The sequence below is a fragment of the Lygodium microphyllum genome, chromosome 8 (assembly GCF_053477565.2).
Source record: "Lygodium microphyllum isolate KBCC chromosome 8, Lygodium_microphyllum_v1.1.10, whole genome shotgun sequence".
Lineage (NCBI taxonomy): Eukaryota > Viridiplantae > Streptophyta > Polypodiopsida > Schizaeales > Lygodiaceae > Lygodium > Lygodium microphyllum.
Window position 1 is genome coordinate 61,321,234 of NC_141142.1, and position 19,496 is coordinate 61,340,729.

At 44.1% G+C, this 19,496-nt stretch overlaps 1 protein-coding gene across 3 annotated transcripts in view; it reads left to right on the forward strand.

The window, feature by feature from the left end:
* The window catches only part of LOC148032366 (CDK5RAP3 protein homolog), a 170,839-nt gene extending 152,408 nt beyond the window's left edge, over positions 1-18,431 (forward strand). The window contains exon 9 of one of the 3 annotated variants that reach the window (XM_087683015.1): positions 17,799-18,431. In XM_087683015.1, the coding sequence (XP_087539141.1) occupies positions 17,799-17,880 (82 nt within the window). In that variant the 3' untranslated portion in view covers positions 17,881-18,431. The remainder of the gene's footprint in view (positions 1-17,798) is intronic. The other 2 variants (XM_087683013.1, XM_087683014.1) reach the window with 2 other exon arrangements.
* The last annotated feature ends 1,065 nt before the right edge of the window (positions 18,432-19,496 follow it).

Below are 19,496 nucleotides of genomic sequence, written 5' to 3' on the forward strand. Positions count from 1 at the left end.
AGATACATCTAGATCAGCAAGCAAGCATCTAATCCATACGCATTCAACTGTGGTAGTGAAAGCTGCCTTGTATTCAGCTTCACATGACGATGTGGCAACAGTGGATTGTTTCTTGCTAAGCCAATATATGCAAGACGAGCCAAGAAAGAAATAATTGCCACTAGTGGAGTGACGTGAATCATAATCACCAGCACAATCAGAATCATAATCCAAGAGATCTAATACCCTACAAGTAACGGAAGACACGCTTAACAGCTTGCCAATGTGACATACGTGGCTGATGCATATATCTTCTCAGGGCTGAAACTGCAAACTGTATGTCTGGCCTAGTGTTGCATAAGTAAATAAGACATCCAATTGCTGGAGCATATGTGTGTATATCAAACAAATCACTGTCATCATGTAATGATAGTTTAAGTCCAGGTTCCATTGGTGTACAAATTGGTTTGCAATCTTGTAAGCCAAACTTCTCAAGAAGTTTACCAATGTATCTTGATTGTGATAACCCAGTACCTCTAGCATCATGTATGAACTGAATGCCCAAGTAATAACGCAAAGACCCCAAGTCTGACATGTCAAAAGTTTGCTGCAAATTTTGTTTAAATGCTGAAATCTGATCAGCACGTGTCCCTGTAAGCAAGAGATCATCAACATAAAGACAAATGATCAGCATGGATCCCCCCTCTTTACATACGTAAAGGGTAGACTCAGATGAGCTGTTTATGAACCCTTGGCTAAGCAAGAAAGCATCTATCTTTGCATACCAAGCTCTAGGAGCTTGTTTCAAACCATACAAAGCTTTTTTCAGCTTGCATACCAAGTGTTCCAAGCCCTCAACTGCAAAACCAATGGGCTGCTGTACATATACTTCCTCATGAAGTTCCCCATGTAAAAATGCAATTTTAATATCCAAGTGATGCACAGTCCATCCATAATGAGCAGCCAAAGCAACCATAGACCTGACGGTCGTCCTACGAGAGGTAGGAGCAAATGTCTCCTCATAGTCAATGCCTTTTTTCTGTGCATAGCCTTTAGCTACAAGCCTTGCCTTGTATTTGTCAATGGATCCATCTGCATTCCGTTTTAGCTTGTAGACTCATTTTGTTCCAATAGATTTCTTTCCAAATGGCAAAGACACCAAATCCCATGTTTGATTTTTAGTGATAGAATCCAATTCAGGTTTCATTGCTGCCATCCAATTCACACTCTGTTGTGCATCCTCAAAACATTTAGGCTCCTCTTCATCAAGGGTGTGTGCTGCCATAACAAACTCCATGGTATGTGCAGTATCATGCATACGAGCTTGCCTTCTAGTATGACCAACCATGGGTGCATCCAGATGACTATCTTGTCTTGCCTCCTGACTGTGCATAAGCTCTTGTTGAATTTCAGTTTCAGCACTTTGCTGAATATTCAGATCAGCCAATGGCTGATTTTCTGCATTTTCCAAAGGAGTAGCTGGCTGAACATTGAGTTCACTTGCTGAAACTCTAGCTGAATCACCAAATGTAATGGGCAGCAGCCCTTCAAATACATCACGGGCAGCCTGATATGTATCTAAACCAGCCAGGGACAATTCTGATTTTTCATCAAATAGTACATCCCTACTGACAAACACCTTTTTAGAAACAGGATCATAGAGTTTGTAGCCTTTGCTCTCACTGCTATATCCCATAAAAATGCATTTAACAGCCTTGTTATCCAACTTTTTCCTAAGTACCTTTGGAATATGTGCATATGCAAGGCACCCAAAGGTACGAAAGTGTCCGACAGAAGGTTTCCGGCTGTTCCAAGCCTCAAAAGGTGTAATTTTCTTCAATGCTTTGGTGGGGCATCTGTTCAAAACATGGCAAGCACACATGATGGCTTCCATCCAGAAATTGTGAGGCAAGCTCTTTGCCTTCAGCATACATCTGGCCATCTCCATGAGTGATCGATTCTTTCTCTTTGCAACCCCATTCTGCTGTGGAGCATAAGCAGTAGTGTACTGATGGACAATGCCGTTCTGCTTCAAAAAAGAATTCAGCATAGAGGACATGTATTCTCCCCCTCGGTTCGAACGGAGAGTCTTAATTTTACAACCAGACTGGTTTTCAACAAGTGCAAGAAAAGCCAAGAATGCATCATGCACTTCTGACTTTTTGACCAAAGAGTAGACCGAGCAAAATCGAGTAAAGTCATCAATAAAAGTCACAAAATAGTAACATCCTCCCAATGACTTTGTCTGCATAGGTCCACATACATCTGAATGCACTAACTGCAACCTGGCTGTTGCTCTATAAGCAGCATCACGGGGAAACGAAAAATGATGCATTTTTCCCAAAATACATCCTTCGCACAAGTGCTCAGGAGATCTCTCCAGTAGAGGTAATCCATCTAGCATTTGCGTACTCTGTAATAGCATCAAGCTGCCAAAGTTCACTAGCATGCCATAACTCTGTCTGTACCATAGCAGGAGTAAGAGTGGATGCCAAGTATGCTAACTAATCAACTGAAAGAGCATCCAACTCATATAACCCATGACATAAAGTGCCTGTCAAGACCAAAGTCATGTGTTCTTTGTCTCTCACCATGCATCGGTCATCATCAAATGTGACCTGCAATCCACAATGTGCCAAAGAAGAGATAGAGAGCAAATTCTTCTTTATGCCTGGCACAAATAAAGCATCTTGTAGGTGGAGAATAGAGCCATCAATGGCTGTGAGCACAATCTCCCCAATACCTCTAATAGGGTATGATGCATTATTGGCACACTGTACAGACTTGCCAACTGGAGTTGCATGAACAGATGCAAATAAATCTTTGTGAGATGTAATATGCCTAGAAGCACCACTATCAAAAAACCAAGTGCCTGCATCCTCAGTAGAGCTAAATGCTCGATCTGCCCAAGAGGTGTCATAACTGCATGTGTAAAAACAATAGTCCCTGTCTACAACAAAGGACGCAAACTCAGTAGCAGTGGAAGGAGCATCAGAGACAGACATTTCTAACTCCTTTTTCTTCTCTTTGGCAATGCGCTTTCTGCACTCAGTGATGTAGTGGCCTGGCTTCTTGCAATAATGGCATTTTCCCTTTTTGGCTTGCATGTCCCCTTTTTTGTTTGCCTAGGATGTGCTAGAAGTCCCAAAACTCTGCGGAGCATTCTTCACTTGGTTGCCTTTGCCCTTCTATCTAGCCATAAAAGCCTGCTCAGAGGCTATAGCATCCACACCACTATTCCTCCGTGTTTTCTCCTCCTCTAGAAGCAAACTGACTAACTGAAGAAAAGTGATTGGCTGCGCGGCAATCCTCATGGTGAGGTTTAAGGCCGTATGAAAAGCCAAGTACGAAGGAGGTAACGAGTTCAAAGTGGTGGATATCATCTGTGCATTTGAATAGTACTCATCAATATTCATGAGTTGCTCTCGCAAGTCCTAAATTTTGTTCAAGTGATCGTGAATAGAATTACCTTCATCCATTTTCAATGTCTCTAGCTCTTTCTTTAGGAAAGAGATGCGAGTCTCATTCTTGCCTGCAAACATCTGCTCCAAAGTTCGCCAAGCTTCTCGTGAAGAAGCTGCTGAACGAATGTGGGGGATGATTGACCGCTGAACTGCCAATGCAATCAGCGACAAAGCCTGTGCAGCCCGTGTATCCCATGCTTTTTGAGCTGCTATTCTTTGGGGAAGTGGCTAAAGTGGAGCAGGCTGAGGTCCCCGTGGTGCACGTCCTCCTAGAGAAGGAGTAGCTGGAGCCACAACTCCAAGTCGAGCTTCTTCTCCACTAACATAATCCCAAAGATTTTTTGCCACAAGTACATTCTTCATCATGAAGGACCAAAGTGAATAGTTATTTCCATCCAATCTGTCCTCCTTGGATATATAAGTGAAAGCATCTCCTGCCTGATTTGCCATGATTTTCAATTACCAAAAACAATGCAAAAGAGCAATGTCGAAGCAGGACTATATTGAAAATCTGAGAATTTTCAGAAATTGCAGAAAATAACTTTCTACAATTAGTGTACAAAGGTGCACTTTGTCAAAACTATCTGTTATGCACGCAGTCCAACGTGCAATCAGTGTTCAAAAACACTGTACCAGCAAAATCCCCAAAATTTCTTGCCCCAGATTTGTTCAAAACAGTGTATCAATGATTGTAATTGCAGTACATATGCCAATGTTCCCAGAAAACATAAAAGCCCCAAAATTTTTGAAGAATGTGCCCAAAAAAATTGCATCCAATGTGTCCCAGACACGTTTCTGAACGTTGTGCATGTTGCGCAGGAACCCCTGCTTCCAAAAATTGCAAGAGATTAAAAATTTTTAAAAATATCAGAAAAAAACGCAGAGCAAGCTGGCGGACGTGGCGATTGACGTCACAGGCGAGCTGGTGGGCTTGGCGACTAACGTCGCAGGGTAGGGGCAACGCTGGACGTCGGGCGACGAGTTGGAATTGGCGGCGCTCGAACTGAGCTAGCGGGTGACGTGGATGTACGCGGCAATTGGCAAGCTACGCTGGTGACGGGCACAAGGAGCCGCGCTGGCCAAACGGACGAGTTGTGGACATAGGTTCGAAACGGTGCAGGGAGAGGCAAGCGCCTAATGTCTAGGCGGCAGGAGCTGGATGAGTAGCTGACGAGGCAGGCATTGGCAGGGTGAGAGCTGTCTGGCGAGTGCAGGATGAAGTGTTGCAGGACAGGGCGCTGGTCGAGCTGCTGCAGTCATGTCAAATCCGACGGGCAGAGTTGGAGCTTCCACAGGCTGAGCGGAGCTGAGCTGAACGGAACCTCGGCTAAACAGAGCCAATGCTGCTCTAATACCAAATGTGAGAGTGGAGGTCAGGATCGAAGCTCAGCACAGAAAACAGTAGATAGTAGAGAGTGAAGCACGACACCCAATGCAATAGACTGAAAGAGTGTAAACTGAAAGTACAAGGTATAATCCTTAAACCTTAGGGTTGTAGGGGGGTGTTCACACCCGAACACGGTAAGTGCCCGTATGTGTGTGTCATAAGCACATACGAAATAATACCATAAGTCTGGGGGAAAAAACCTCTCCTACCGAGAGTAAAAAGTGCCAATGCCCCAATGTCCTATTGATCACCTACACTCCGATGTGAGCGTAGGCGTAAGTGAGGCGTGAGTGAAATACCCAACACCCTTTCCACAATGTGGGCACTTGGGCCTCTTATTATTTTCCTAGAAGGTAAGTTCCTCCCAAAGAAGAGTCTCTCATGTCCTCGATGTAGAAAGGTTGATATAGAACACATCAAACTTTTAGGGATGGCAGTTGAGTTGAGAGAATCATTGCCATATCCTTTGAAGATATATTTCTCTCAAGGGATGCAAGCTCATCCCTGATGTGCTCTAGCTAGTGGCCGATTTGTAAAGTGCAAAGACCCCACAGATCCAAACTTGGGAGAAACCCAATCTCACCATGGTGCCCTCTAGGACAGTCCACCCTATCATAAGCTTTCTCGAAATCCAAGAGTAGTATAGCCAATCTTTGCCCACTGTGCTGAGCCCACTCTGTCACCTCAAAGAAGATAAATAAATTGTCTAGGATGCTCCTATCCTGGACAAAGCCCGTCTGTGTGTCATGGATGATGTCTGGAAGCACGGGGCGTAGTTGTCTACCAATCATCTTTGCCAGTGCCTTATAGGCCACTGACAATAAGATGATCTGTCTCCACTTGGAACGCTCCAACCCGTCTCCCCCTTTGGGGAAAAGACTGATAAGGCCTGCTGAAAGACTCCCTGGCATCTGTCCTGAAGTGAAAATCTCCTGGAGAAGGCCATTAATAGGGGATCCTTCACCACTTCTTAGTAGGTAGTGAAGAAGGCCTTAGAGAGGCCGTCCTCTCCCGGGCATTTCTGCCCATCCTGTGTATGCAAGGCCTCCTCTAGTTCCTTCTCTGTGAAGGGGGCTAGGAGAGAGCGTCCCATCTCCTCTATGACGAGGGACAGGATGTGATCCCAGACCTGCTGTCTACATCGCTGTCCTCTTGTTGAGGTTGTCTCCTGCTGGAAAAGGTGCCTGTAGTAGTTGGTGGCAATCTCCATTACCTCGTCTGGGCTAGAACGAGTCCTTCCATACTGATCCCGAAGGCTGCGTATTTGCTCTCTTGCGGTGCGAGGCTAGTGCACCTGGAAGAACTCCGAGCGCTTGTCCTCTAGGCCAGCAATGGCTGCTCGCGTACACACCTCTTGTGCGTGGAGGGTGGGATCCCCTAGTGCCTCTTGCAATAATCTCTGTGTGTGTGCGAAGTTCTGCTAGAGTGCTCTCTTCTCCTCCCAGCATTGCTGCCTAGCCTGTATGGCTGCCGCTTGGCAGATTCTACTCGACTGGGCTAGTGTCTCTACTACCTCCTTTGCGATCCGGTCCCTCCTGTCCCACTCCCTGGTCCAAATCTGCTCTATCTGTCTCGTCACCTCCTCCCTCCTATAGATCGAGTCAAGGATCCGACAGGATCGTGTGTCTAGGGCAGACGCTGGGAATCAAGTGTCAGGAGAACTCGGCAATGATCGGACAGCGTGGTCCCGCCAACTGCTCAATCTCACCTCCACGAGAACCACCCCACTCTCCCACATAAAATCTATCCAACCGTTCCAATAGGACTCCATCTAGCCGCTTGTATCCCTAAGAGAAGTCTAGCAACCTCTCCCTCCTGTGGAAAGCAGGGTCTCTCTAGGCATCGCATGCTCCGACTGCCAGTAGAAAGACCTCCCGTGCCTCCTGCTCCTCCCCCGCCATGCCCTAGTAGTTTATGCCTCTGCCCTGCTGGTCCTCCAAAGCCTCCAAGTTGTTGAAGTCTCCTCCAACGATCTAGGAGTCTACCTCTAGGAGTCCATCCGCGATCTCCACCTAGAACCTATTGCGTGCCCTAACCTCCGTAGGGGGATAGACATTGAGGACTCCAAAGCACGAGTCCCCAATATCCAATCTGATCCATAGAACCCTCCCTACCACTATCATCCCATGGTCTTGTATATAAGCGGTGAGAATCGGGCCAATAGAGGTGCATACACATTCACTCCTGCCGTGGGCATCTATGGCGTGCTTCCAATAAGTGTGCGAGCTGCCCGAAAGTACCTTCCCAGCCCACTAGGCCTGGGTGGGAGTGAGCTTGTGCTCCTGTAGAAGTAAGATGTCGATCCGTCTGGCAAGGGCAGACTACTTTCTAGAACCATGTGCCCCACTGTAGTGGAGACTATTCACATTCCAGGATGCAAGTTGTAATCTCATGGAAAAACCTGTCTATTCGGTGTGGAGACTGCCAATGAGGAAAAACTATGGGGTGTACAAGTACGCTTTGCCACCGGTCTGGACGGCGAACTCTAGTCTCCCATGGTGTCGGACCATAGGGGTGATAGATGCTCCAGGTGGTACTATCAATGGATCTATCAGCCATCCTGAGAGTCTTGACTTTGTGCACTCGTAGAAACAGGGCGTCTGTGCCAACGGCTACTCAATCACATCCCACGGAGCTCTCCACTATGGAGAAGCTCGAAAGATAATGCTCAAGTGTGGGACCTTGGCACCAGCCCACTAGTTAATGTCCATCATGCAACCAGGCCACTGCTGTGCAAATAGTGCTAGTCCTTCCTCTCCCATCCATTGGGAGGTGTGGTCTACCACCTGACCCTTCAGCTCTTCCTCTATCTGTGTCGTCCAATCCTGTGAGTGAGAGGATTGAAGGAAAAAAGTGTAGTTTGGTCCATCCGGTGGTGCTAGTAGATGGACCTTGCCCCTCCTTGACTTACGAACCACAAAAATCCCCCTCAAGAGGTAGTGGGAACTCTCTGAGCTCCTCAACTCTCAGGTAGAACCATGGGCCACTGCAGAAGAACTCCTGTGGCAACAGCTGTGCCTGTCTCGGGAAAGTGTGATGGGCAGCAGGGGCAGATGAGCTGGTGGCTATGGAAGGGAGAGCACTTCTGGTGCGAGGAGGATGTAGGCGTGTGTGGCTCCTCAGCTCCTGTGGGACAGGGGGTGGGTTTGGGGGGGATCACCTGAACCGGGTGCGGATCAAGGGGGGTACTCGGAAGGGGAGGTGCTAGGAGGGAAGAGGGTCAAGGGATGGTCGGAGGTACGTGGTGGGTGTGGGGGGGGACTGGTAGTCCTAGAAGGGGGGGGTTGTGGGCCAAGGTCAGGAGAGGCATGGGAGGTGGGGGTGGGTATGGGGGCTATAGGATCTCAGGTGAGGTAGTCTGTGGTGTAGGTGGTGAATGTGGGGGACTGCGGTCCTGCCGGGTGGGACGGCGGGCTGCGTTGTGCTCTGCCGAGGAGGTGTCGCCCACCCTCCTGCTCCCTGCTGTTGAGGCTAGGTGTTTGAGGAGCTGGCTGCACCCCCCCTGTCGTCTCCCACTTTGTCGTCTCTGGACCCATGTGAACCTGTCAATGTCCACCTATGGGCCTGTCGGCGGAGCCGCGTTGGCTCCGAAAGTCGTGACAACGCAAGCACTGCCCTGGTTGCCCAATCACAATGACCTGCTGCCTAAAGGAGAGACCTCTTGCCTCAATCTCCAGGAACTTTGGTATACTCTTTGTATCCTTCACGGCCATCCGTACCTTTGGGACTCTTGCAACTGTCACTGCATCCGCGAAGGAGGCAAGAAGAACTGTGCCAAAGAGCCGTCTAAAGTCCGGGGGGAGGGGACTCACGCAGGCCGGGGGGTGGTGGTGGGAAGGGAACTAGCGCAAGTGGGGGATTAGACGGAGGCGGGGGGCAGCATTGCAACGCAATGGCGAGAGCTATCTCGTTCTATGAATGTGCACAATGGAGCCTTATGTCTTATAAAGAGGACTTGGTTGCTCTAATTCTCAAGTACCCTTAGTGCATTTGCACTAGGACACTTTGTGACCACTATGACCAATGCTACTAGTGTTTACCCAACCTATGGTGGGAGAAAGGGAGTGTGGTGGCAAGACGAAGAGGTTAGTAGTCATGTTTGTCATGCACTGTCATCTCTTGCCTGTGAACCTTAGTTTGAGTTAGACGGGGACATTAGGAGCTCTAACATGTTTGTCATGTGTTTTGATGGGGGAGGCAGTGCATTTTAGAGCATGCATTTCTTTTTCAGTCAGTTTAGGTGTGTTCACACTGATTATATTCCAACTCAATGCATTTCTTTTCTAATAGTTTTTCATTGTGTTCACATCACACAATGAGAATGAGCAACATTTTTTATTGGCTATTGCATTTCCTGCAGCACTTATTGCAGGCCAGCTAGCATTATGGCCTCCTTTTTCAGTTGTCGGCTTTTCAGCTATATATAGCTGCCCCTCCTATTTAGCAGAACATTCTTCCCTTTGGCAGGTTCACACACATTCAGATTGCTGTGTTCTTCTCCATCTCTAGCGAGGACCGCTGGCTGCACACTCCATCTCCATCACTGTCTCCATCACCATCATTGTCTTCGTCATTGTCACATGTGCTGCCATCATTGTTCAGCCTGATCTGGTGCCTTTACTGATACCTAGGGCTGTGTGTAGGGACGGATCAGTCCTCACTGTATTCAGCTTTCCTTCTTTGTTTAGTGCAGATCATTCTTCTCTTCTTGATTTCTCTTCTTCTCTGCAGTTCTCTTTGAGTTCGTGATTCTCTTTTGTTGTGCATTGGACATGGAGTTTCAAGCCAAAGAGGAGACCATATTGTTGCTGAAAACTGAAGTGTTGTCCCATACTTGAGGACCCAGTTCATGCATAAGGGTGGTGCGGTGAATGTGGCTTAGGGAGATAGGTCTAATCGTAGGCGAGGGTGACCCCTTGGGTATGTCCTGTCCTTGATGTGTCCTAAGCGTGATGTGGGAAAGCAAAATGGGTTAGGGGATTGGAGACAGAGCTGGAGACAGAGCCGACCGATCTAAGCCACCAAACGTTGCTAGCTTGAGGACCCCTAGGTGTAGTGTCTATGGCCTACATGGAGCGAGATCATTTCAGTGCTCCTGTGTTTTTTTTTTTCTGGGCCCTACAAAGAGGATGGTAAGAGGGCCATGCGCATCATTGACCAACCTTATTGCACAATATATCTTTGTCAGTGTTGAGATAAAAAAAGAGTGGCAGGAGGTGGCATTCTTGTGAAGTAGGGTCTTGTCTTAAGAATCTTCTACTAAGGAGCTGCGTCTTGCTGCCCCCTTTCAAAACTTGGCCATGTGCTTGTAGGTCGCTGTTTGCTGCAGAAAATGCAGATTTTCTGCATTTCACAGGTGCCATCTTCGGGCTGCAAAATGGAGTAGCTTTTGTGTGTTTGCAGGTTATACAAAGACGCCTTATCACCCGTTCCAAGGCTTTGATTACTCGGATGAGGAGTCTATTCATATTCCCCCCAAGAGGCGGTGTGATCATCGCAAAGATCGAAGGTCCCAACCCCATTCTGAATAGCCATCATCACCGTTTCCATCATCATCACAAGTATTGTCATCATTATTCAGCTTGATTCAATACCCTCACTGACACCTTGGGCTACATGTAGGGACATCAATCTTTGTACTTAGCTTTTGTTCTTTCTTCATTGCAAATCATTCTTCTCTTCTTGTTTTCTCTTCTTCTCTCCTTCTCTTAGATAGTCAATAGCACCATTGGCGTGAGACAAGGCAGCCCACTTTCACTGACACTATTTGGGCTGTATATAGATGAAATTTCAAAATATGTGGATAGAATTAGTGGGGCTGGAGCTAGCCTAGCTGGAGTGTTGATACCATTGTTGCTTTATGTAGGCGATATCGTACTTATATCTGACTTACTTGAGGGACTAAATAGACACTTAGATGCATTATCATGTTTGTAGAGATGAGACCTTAAGGTGAACCTTGGGAAAAATAAAGTTATGGTATTTTACACCTCAGCTGCTTGGGTGACGAGAGCTGAGCACCAATTTACTTTTGATGGAGAGCGAGTGGAGATGGTTAGGCAATATGTTTATTTGGGGATCGCACTGAAGGGAACACAGTTCTCCTGAAGAGAGACATCAGAGGCTCATTTGACAAAAGCATATGCAGCCTTAGGTGCATTGGAGAGGCAATCTGCTCACATATAGTTTCACGAACCGTGCACCAAACTATGGCTTTTTGACACCCTGGCACACCCACATTCCTATATGGGGCAGCTATTTAGGGTTCGAGCCTCTTCCACATGAGGAAATAGCCTTTGAAAGACCAGGATGAACCAGAGAAGGAATACTATGATGGGTGAGAGCATATGAAAAGACTATTGGTCTAGGTGCCTACGTCCACTTGGACGAAGGCCTAGACATCCACACCACAAACAAATTAGAGCCATCATTGAGCGCCACCACAGGAGACAAATGCCAAGATGCCTTAGCCATGCAGAGATACATCTCCTTAGAGGACAGATATCTCATTGATGAAGAGTTTCTTTTTCTACGTTTACTTTTAGATCATTGATATGTGATACTATTTCACTTTTTAGTCTTATAGGCATGTTTTTCATCTTTTCTCATTCCAAATGAGAAACACATCATCATTGTATGTATTGCTGTGGTCTCATAGGCCACATTGGCCTTTTAGAGACACTAATATACTCCTTTCTTCCTTTCTTTCTTTTAGATGGTAGCACAGTTTGAAGGGGCTTGATATGCTATAGTAACACTCTTATGGTACAAGGAGTGAAATAGCTACCCTCCCTCCAGGTAGCATATCAATGATGAGACGGTACCCAACATGGAGAACTTATTGCCTTGTGAGGTTTAAGAGCCTCCATTTGCTAGCAAGGACTTAGTGTGCATTGAATGCATCTTATTGCCTTAAGCATAAAACTTTGATAGCTCATGCAGAATAATCTTTGTTCATCTAGAATGACAAGGGGACACAAGGAGTGCCGAGAGGTAGATGCATATACTTTGGTGGGGTAGGGAGCAAAGATCGATGACGCCAATCTTCAATGGTATGACCGTGCGTGCTGCAATAGGAGCACCTAGTGGTTTGTCCTTATCTGTGGAAAAGCCATAGCACCGGTGTGACAACTTGTAAAGGGAGGGTGGGAGTGAGAAGAAGATAAGGATATCTCCTGATGATGTAGTAGAGACATAGGAAAATATGAAGGTATTGTTGAGACTGCAACCTTTGTTCACCTTCTTTGATGAAGAGGATATTTAGCTCTTTGAGCATCTCTGCTCTAATACCATGTCAAAAGACGGGATGGTATGTACTAATACCATGTTGAGAGACCGTAGGGTTTGCAGGTGTTGCTGTTGAAGGGGGCAGCTCTAGGAGTTGGGCGGCCAGCCTAGACAGCCAACGCAAATGAAAAACTGTAGTTGATGATGTAAACGTAGGTGGGTATTAGTCCTGGACAGTGTGGTAGGCTGGGTGATAGCCAATAGATGATGGCAGCATTCACTTGGACCACTCCTAGGAGAAGCATCCCACTAGGCGTGTAGGACAAATGGAGAAGGAAAAGTGGATTTGCTGGAGAGAGAAGATAAATGAAAGTGTATGCTCATGAATGAAGTCTATGCCCTATTTATAGGCACTCATTAGTCTAGGATGGTGCCCTAGAATGTGGGTCCCCTACTTTTTTGGGGCTGTAAGTATGAAACCAAATGGGAACTAAGGAAAAGAAATGCACTTAATGACTAGGGTTTCTCAACAACCCCCTAGAGTGAATGATGTGAATGTATATAGGGAATGACACATCAATCTCCAAATGGTAGTAAACCTAAAACCTTGTAGAAGGGTTCGAACTTTTCTAAGATCATCTGCCAAATTGATTTGTGCAGGGATATAAACCAAGTCAATATCCCTTGCATGGAGCTTATGATAGAATGATAATGCACCTCAATGTGCTTAATGCAAGCATAAAACACTAGGCCCCTTGCAACTACCAAGGCATTCTCATTGTCAATATAAATAGGAGTGGGGAACTATTGTCCCACACTAAGATCAACCAACACATATTTGAGCCATACACATTTTACTGTAGTTGTAAATGTTGCCGTGTATTCAGCCTTACAGCTAGATGTGGCCACTATAGTTTGCTTCTTGCTTAGCCAAGAGATGCATGAATCACCAAGCATGAAACAATTACCATTGGTGAACACTGTGTCAAAGTGACCAACCCAATCACAATTTGTAAATGCATGTGAGAAAGAGAACTACCTCGAGGGTAGAAGAGGTCCACTTACTGAGTGCCATTGAGATATCTAAAGACACATTTGAGTGCTTGCCAATGCTTAATGCCAAGGCTATGCATGAAGCATGCCAATTGAGAAACCCCAAACTAAATATATGCACAAGTACAAAAGACAGCCAATAGCCTCCTAATAAAGAGAGGTATCAAATCAATCTCCTATATCCTCAAGTGCAAACCTATGGCTTGAATCAATTGGAGTAGAGATAGGCTTGTACTTTTGCATTTGAAAACCCTCCAAGAGCTATCTAACGCACTTAGACAATACCTCCTCAATTACATTGAACTATACACCAAGATAGTAGTGCAAATGACCTAATTTTGTAACATCAAATGAATGCTGTAATTCAGCCTTCAAGGCTGCAATATGCTTCTTATGGGGCCTAGTCAATAGCAATATTCTCCACATAAAGAATGAAAACCAAGAGATCATGTCCATTCTTGTGGACATATAGCGTGTTCTCAGCGTGTAAGTTACAGAAACCAAAAGTAAACAAATGAGCATAACCATCCAAAGCCTTGTGAAACCAAAACAGCTTGTCCTCTGATCATTACTGAAAAAGCCAAGAGATTGAGTGACATAAACCTCCTCATGTAGATCACCATTTAAAAAGACAGTTGTCCATTTGATGCATGTGCCAATCAAAGTGAGCAACCAATGCAATGATACTACGAGTGGTCGTCATGTGAAGTAGAAACAATAAAGTTACTATGCAATGCCCATCAGAACTTTGCAATGTGTAAAGAGCTCGAAAGATGAACTCTTCGTTAGAAGATCTGTATGGTTATCATCCTTATGGACCTTGGTCCTTAACACGCTCAATGCACTTGTTCTCAAGCACCTCCCTAATGAAGTGGTGTGAAGATATACTAGGGTTTGCACAAAGAAAACATAGCATGTACGACCATGGCTACAACACAATAGCTCAAACAGTAGTGCAATAAATGCAAAACCTAGACGTAAAACTCATAACTTAAACTTAAAATACAAAAACACAAACACAAACATAGAGAGAAGAGAAACTTTGAGGTGAATGAATCAATGCTATAGATGAATGAAAGAGTGTACAAAATGCTCAAGGGCAGAGCAATGAATGATGTCGGAGAGTAATGTCCATTACTATAACCACTAGTTGGAGTTGAGAGAGTGCTATATGTAAAAGGGCACTAGGCTGGTCACCAAAATGTAGCAGTCTGGAGGTTGAAATCTGGTAGATGCAACAGTACACCACACAAACAAGCTAAGAACTAATCACCTAAGGTAGAGAACTGTCAAGCAATAGTAGAAGAGGTGTATCTTGATGTAGGCAGCTTATTGGACAGCAAAAATGTAGGTACTACAACAGTGCCTAGTGGAAGAGATGATAGCAACCTCTCACCTCTAGCATTAGATGCTAAAAACGCGAGCTAATCAGGAGCTATGATGATGCAATAGATGGAGACTTGTAGATAGCAAGGCGATGGCTGAAAATATATTGCTTGGGGCTGGATGGTGATGGGCTGTAGTTGATGATGGCTGGATAGTAGATGGTAGGTGGTTAATGGCTGAAATCTGCACAATAGTGTGAGAAACCTTGGAAGTAAGTGAAATATCTCATTCTTCATTTTCATCTTCATCCACATTCGATTTTCAAAGAACTAACTCAAAAAATCAATTTAATGAATTCACTCACACATCATTACCTTGATCCAATTTCCCAACCATCCCATCCACTTCTTTTGCTACATTACCTTGATCCAATTTCCCAACCATCCCATCCACTTCTTTTGCTACATTACCATTCACTCCATGTATCTTTCCAATGCATACACCACTAGTGACATCTCACATCACACCAAAGGGTTAACCAAACATAAGACACATCTTTTAGGACCTTTTTGGGTGGTCTATCCCCCAAACTGCCTTGAGAGGCTTACATATATGATTCTATCATGACTTTGTATCATCTCCAACTAGCCTGTTGAGCTCATGTACTTCGTTGAGTAATATAACTAGCCACCTTTTTCTTGCCCCAGAAAGGAATCTCACCCCACCCTCTTCTTCTCTATTCGAGAGGCCACCTTTGGGAGTTGTTTGGCTTGTGTTACATTGCAGCCCTAGATACCTTCTTCGGCACTAGCAGCAGCATTTCCTTCATCATCATATGCTTCAAAGACCGTGATCCATAAGTTTTTAGATTCCCCATCTCTCTCAAAGGGGGCTTTAGCAAGGGCTCCCATTCCTCCAACTTCAAAGGGGGTCCCTACTCATCATGTGGTTCTTCACATACCTTGGAAAAAAGCCTTTGCATTCTTCATCTTCCTTTGAATGGGGTGGTCGACATCACATTGCATCTCACCTATTGATACCCAAGATCTATAGATTCTACCTAGTTTGGGGCCTTGGATGTTCCATCTATGACCTGGTGGCTAGGCCTTCACATTCTCTCTAGAATAGACAGATGCAGCTTGTGGCTTCTCTCCTGAGGTGAAGTTTTGGTAATCATCAGCACATCTTGTTTGCTATTCTTCACTACAGATCTCCTTTGAGTTGGAATACTCAAATTATAGGGTGGAGCATCTCTCTTCCCCCTCCTAGGGAACCTTTTTGGGCTTCAGAGGGGGCATTAAGAAACCCCAATCATTGGATGCATTTCTTTTCCTTAATTTCCCATTTGGTTTCACACTTACAACCCCAAAAACATTGGGTGAACATATTCTGGGGCGCCACCCTAGACTGATGAGTGCTACTTATAAATAGGGCACATACTTCATTCAAGCAGCATACACTTTCATTCATCTTCTCTCTCCATTCAGATCCACTTTTCCTGGTCCTTCTCTCCCACACTTGGTGGATGCATCTCACAGAAGAAGTCTGAGTGCTGCTGATTGGAGTTGTGTGGCTACTGCCCACTATCATCTAGAGCTATTGTCATCATCTATTGGCTATCACCCAGCTTGCCACACTGTGTGGGACTGCTGCCCACCTGCGTTTACATCATCAGCTGCAGTTTTTCATCTGCATTTGCTGTTTGGACTGGCTGCCCTGCTTCTGGAGCTGTTGCCTTCAACAGCAGCACCTGTGTTTTGATGTCAACTTGTCATCTTCATAATCAGCATCAACATTTTGCATCCCAACAGGCTGCTCTGCTGTGTGACAATCATCCGGAGCTGATTTGGGTTGCTGGTCACCGTTTTCACTCAGCCAAATCTGCATTTTACTGGTCTAGTTACCGGTCATCATCTTCATTCACTCCAACAGACCCTGAGGAGTGTGTTTCACTCCCCCTACAGCTGTCCATCCTTCTACAACATCTACTTTGATATCCTACTGCCTGGGGGATTGTGCTTCGCTCCCTTCACAATGCAGATTCTATCTAGATGTTGCCACCTAATCAGTCTGGACAGTGCAGTCATCTTAGAGCTTTACTCCATTGTATTAGCATGATTCAGTGTTCATCGTCCTTCATTTATCTTCTTCTTTTGAGTTTCTGAGTTTTCTCCTCTCAATGTTTTCCATACGCTCTGTGTTTCTCCCCACAAACCCTACAATCTCTCAACATGGTATCAGTACATACAATCCCATCCTTTGACAGGACTTTGTTATACATACTATGTTCCTCTATTGTTTTGGTGTGAACACTCCCTTACCCATGGGCACTTTTTACCTTCTAGCTGGGTAAGGGTTTTCCCCCATGTGAACACCCACTTTGGGTGTGAACACTCCCTTACCCATGGGTAGTTTTTACCTTCCAACTGGATAAGGGTTTCTCCCCCCATGTGAACACCCACTTTGGGTGTGGTATTATACTATCTTAGGGCTTGTACTTTCATTCCATCATTGTCACATTAGTGAAGTTTTGCCTGTGAGTTTTAGATTTAATAAAGCTTTTTCTTGTAAACTTTTGCCAATAGCAGGGTCCAAAGTGGTATTGGATTTGAAAGGGATGATATTTACACCTTTTTGGAATTGTGCTGGGCACTTTTGTGTCTACTTAGGTGTACTTTTCCACACACTGAACTTGCACAGAGACAAGTATAGCAGGTTCACTAATTTGGCAAGACCCCCTTCAAGAGGTATGACAGAGATGGAACAATTGTATTTCTTGTAAAGGTGAAGGGTTCAGTGAGCTTTTCTACTCCAGCCCCTTCTGCAGTCATACAGCTTTCTGCTTGAACTAACACAATTCCTCAATCACAGCTTTAACATGTTTCTCCCCTAAAGCACTTACAAGAATAGGAAACGCTTTTCTTATTAGATGGAAGCTGTTCTACAAAAACATCTCCAAGACATTCGGAATATTGGCAGGTGCTACATAACTTCTTGCTTTCTCAGGATTCTAAGTCCCTTTGTATACAATTTTTCTACATTAAAGCCTCTTTCTCTCTCTCCATGACCCTCTGACATTATAACGAGCTGAGTACAGAATATGGTATGCACATGCTTTGCTTTCACATGTTTGAGTTATCTAACGTTGAAGTTTCACTTAGACACAATTGGTATAATTTTCTAAAAAGGGTTGCACTCTCCCACTTCCAGGAAATGTTTATATAGTCTGATTTATTATGAGGTTATTCAACATTTTTGGTGATCCTTAATGATGTACTTTCAAAATTTTAAGATTTGTTGCTGGTGGGCAATAATGGTGGTACAAGGTTAACATCTTTCAGTTAATCGGTTCCTGTTTGTAGGAGGCTGCACTGCAGAGGACAAGGGATATCAAAGGGATTTGTGAAAGGACCATTTCAAGTTTTTATGAAGGGAGGCGCATAAATATCATGGGGGAAATAAACAGTGTTTTAGGAAAAGCTTAATGGAAGAGGCCTGTATTGTTTAGATTCATTTAATGGAGAGCTCCAATGAGCTTCCATGCATTTGCAAGGTCAGATCTCTATAGTAAATGCGTTTGATTGTTGTATAGAATGAGAAGTGCTGAAGAAATCTGCTCATCAGTTTTATTGCCAACTCTTTAGAATCATAAAAATCATTTTTGGATTGCCTTTTATTTGTAAGGAGTTCATCAAAAGTGAAGTTATTCAAAGTGGTTGCAACTTATCTTCATGGTGCCCAAGTAGTGCATCATTTCAAATAAGGCCTCTTTCTTGGAATGGATCAGTGGAGAGTGAGCTTCAAGGCTTTTGTCTAGCTTTATAATTTTTATTATTTATATAACAATGGGACACATGAAGGAGGCCTAAGGCTCATGTTGGATTAGATGAATGTAGTTTGTTTGAGCCTAAACTAAGGTCCATGGTCTCCATGTTATTTATGTTTTTGTTTGGGTACCGTATGTGTGAACCTCAAGAAAGGCAATGAAACATTCTCTCTTTGGAGTTTTAATTAGAAGCACCTTTTTGACCAAATGTTGTCTAAGTAAACGTGAGGATTTTCCATGTTTAACTAAAAGTCACTCGGTAGTTGTATACCTCGGGGAGGAAAGGGAAGGGAAAGCACTAAGCATATCACATGGAAAGTTATTTGTATGAATAAAAAGAAGTTATTTGGCTAAGTGGCTTAAGACATTGGTTTGTAAGTGTAATAATCAAGTCTTTAAGTCTTACATTGCAAAAAATTTATTATGCCTCATTGCCATCAATACAAAAGAAATGCCAAAGATTCATTTGCTTCAATTCAGGTTATTGCACATGTGCACTATGTTTACTTGACAATAGTAAAAGCGTCAAGGAAAAGAGCTTTATGTGTTTAAATTGAATCTATTTTTTTAATGGTTGATCATTTGTTTGTGCATGAAAAGCCTTTCAATACATTGCCTCAACAAGCAAACAAAGAGCTTGTTACATTACAATCTTCTTCTCAATGTGTTGGCTTGTTAAATAATTCATCATTTGAGATTTGAGAATGACATGTTTTAAGAGAGAATGAAATTAGTGTATCTAGCACATGCCTAGGTTGAAGAGGATTTTAACATATATGCATGTGTAAAACTCAAAATTTTTGGCAAACCCTAGATGTAGATGTGTTGTAGTATCAAATATTCTTAGGTTTTATGGTAAATTCATGTATCTTCTATCAAAGAAGAATTCAAAGCGTGGTCTTCTCTATATTGATCCTATAAGTTGGCATCCTAATTTCAATGTTTTTGGAAAATAAAGTCAATTTGCAAGTATTAGTCATCAATATCCTACTCTGGTAGTATGGGCATATCGGTTTCCTTATAATAAAAATTAAGAAAGATGTAGAGAGTGCAAAAAAGATGTATTTACGAGAGTGCACAAACCTTAACAAGACCACACATGCATTTTTGCAAGTTTGCGAATTATACAATTTTCAATGACCACACAACTTGTCTTCCACACATTGGAAAATAATAATCTTTTGCAATGTATTACTCTAGAACCTTGTATATATTTGTAATGTGGTAAGTGATC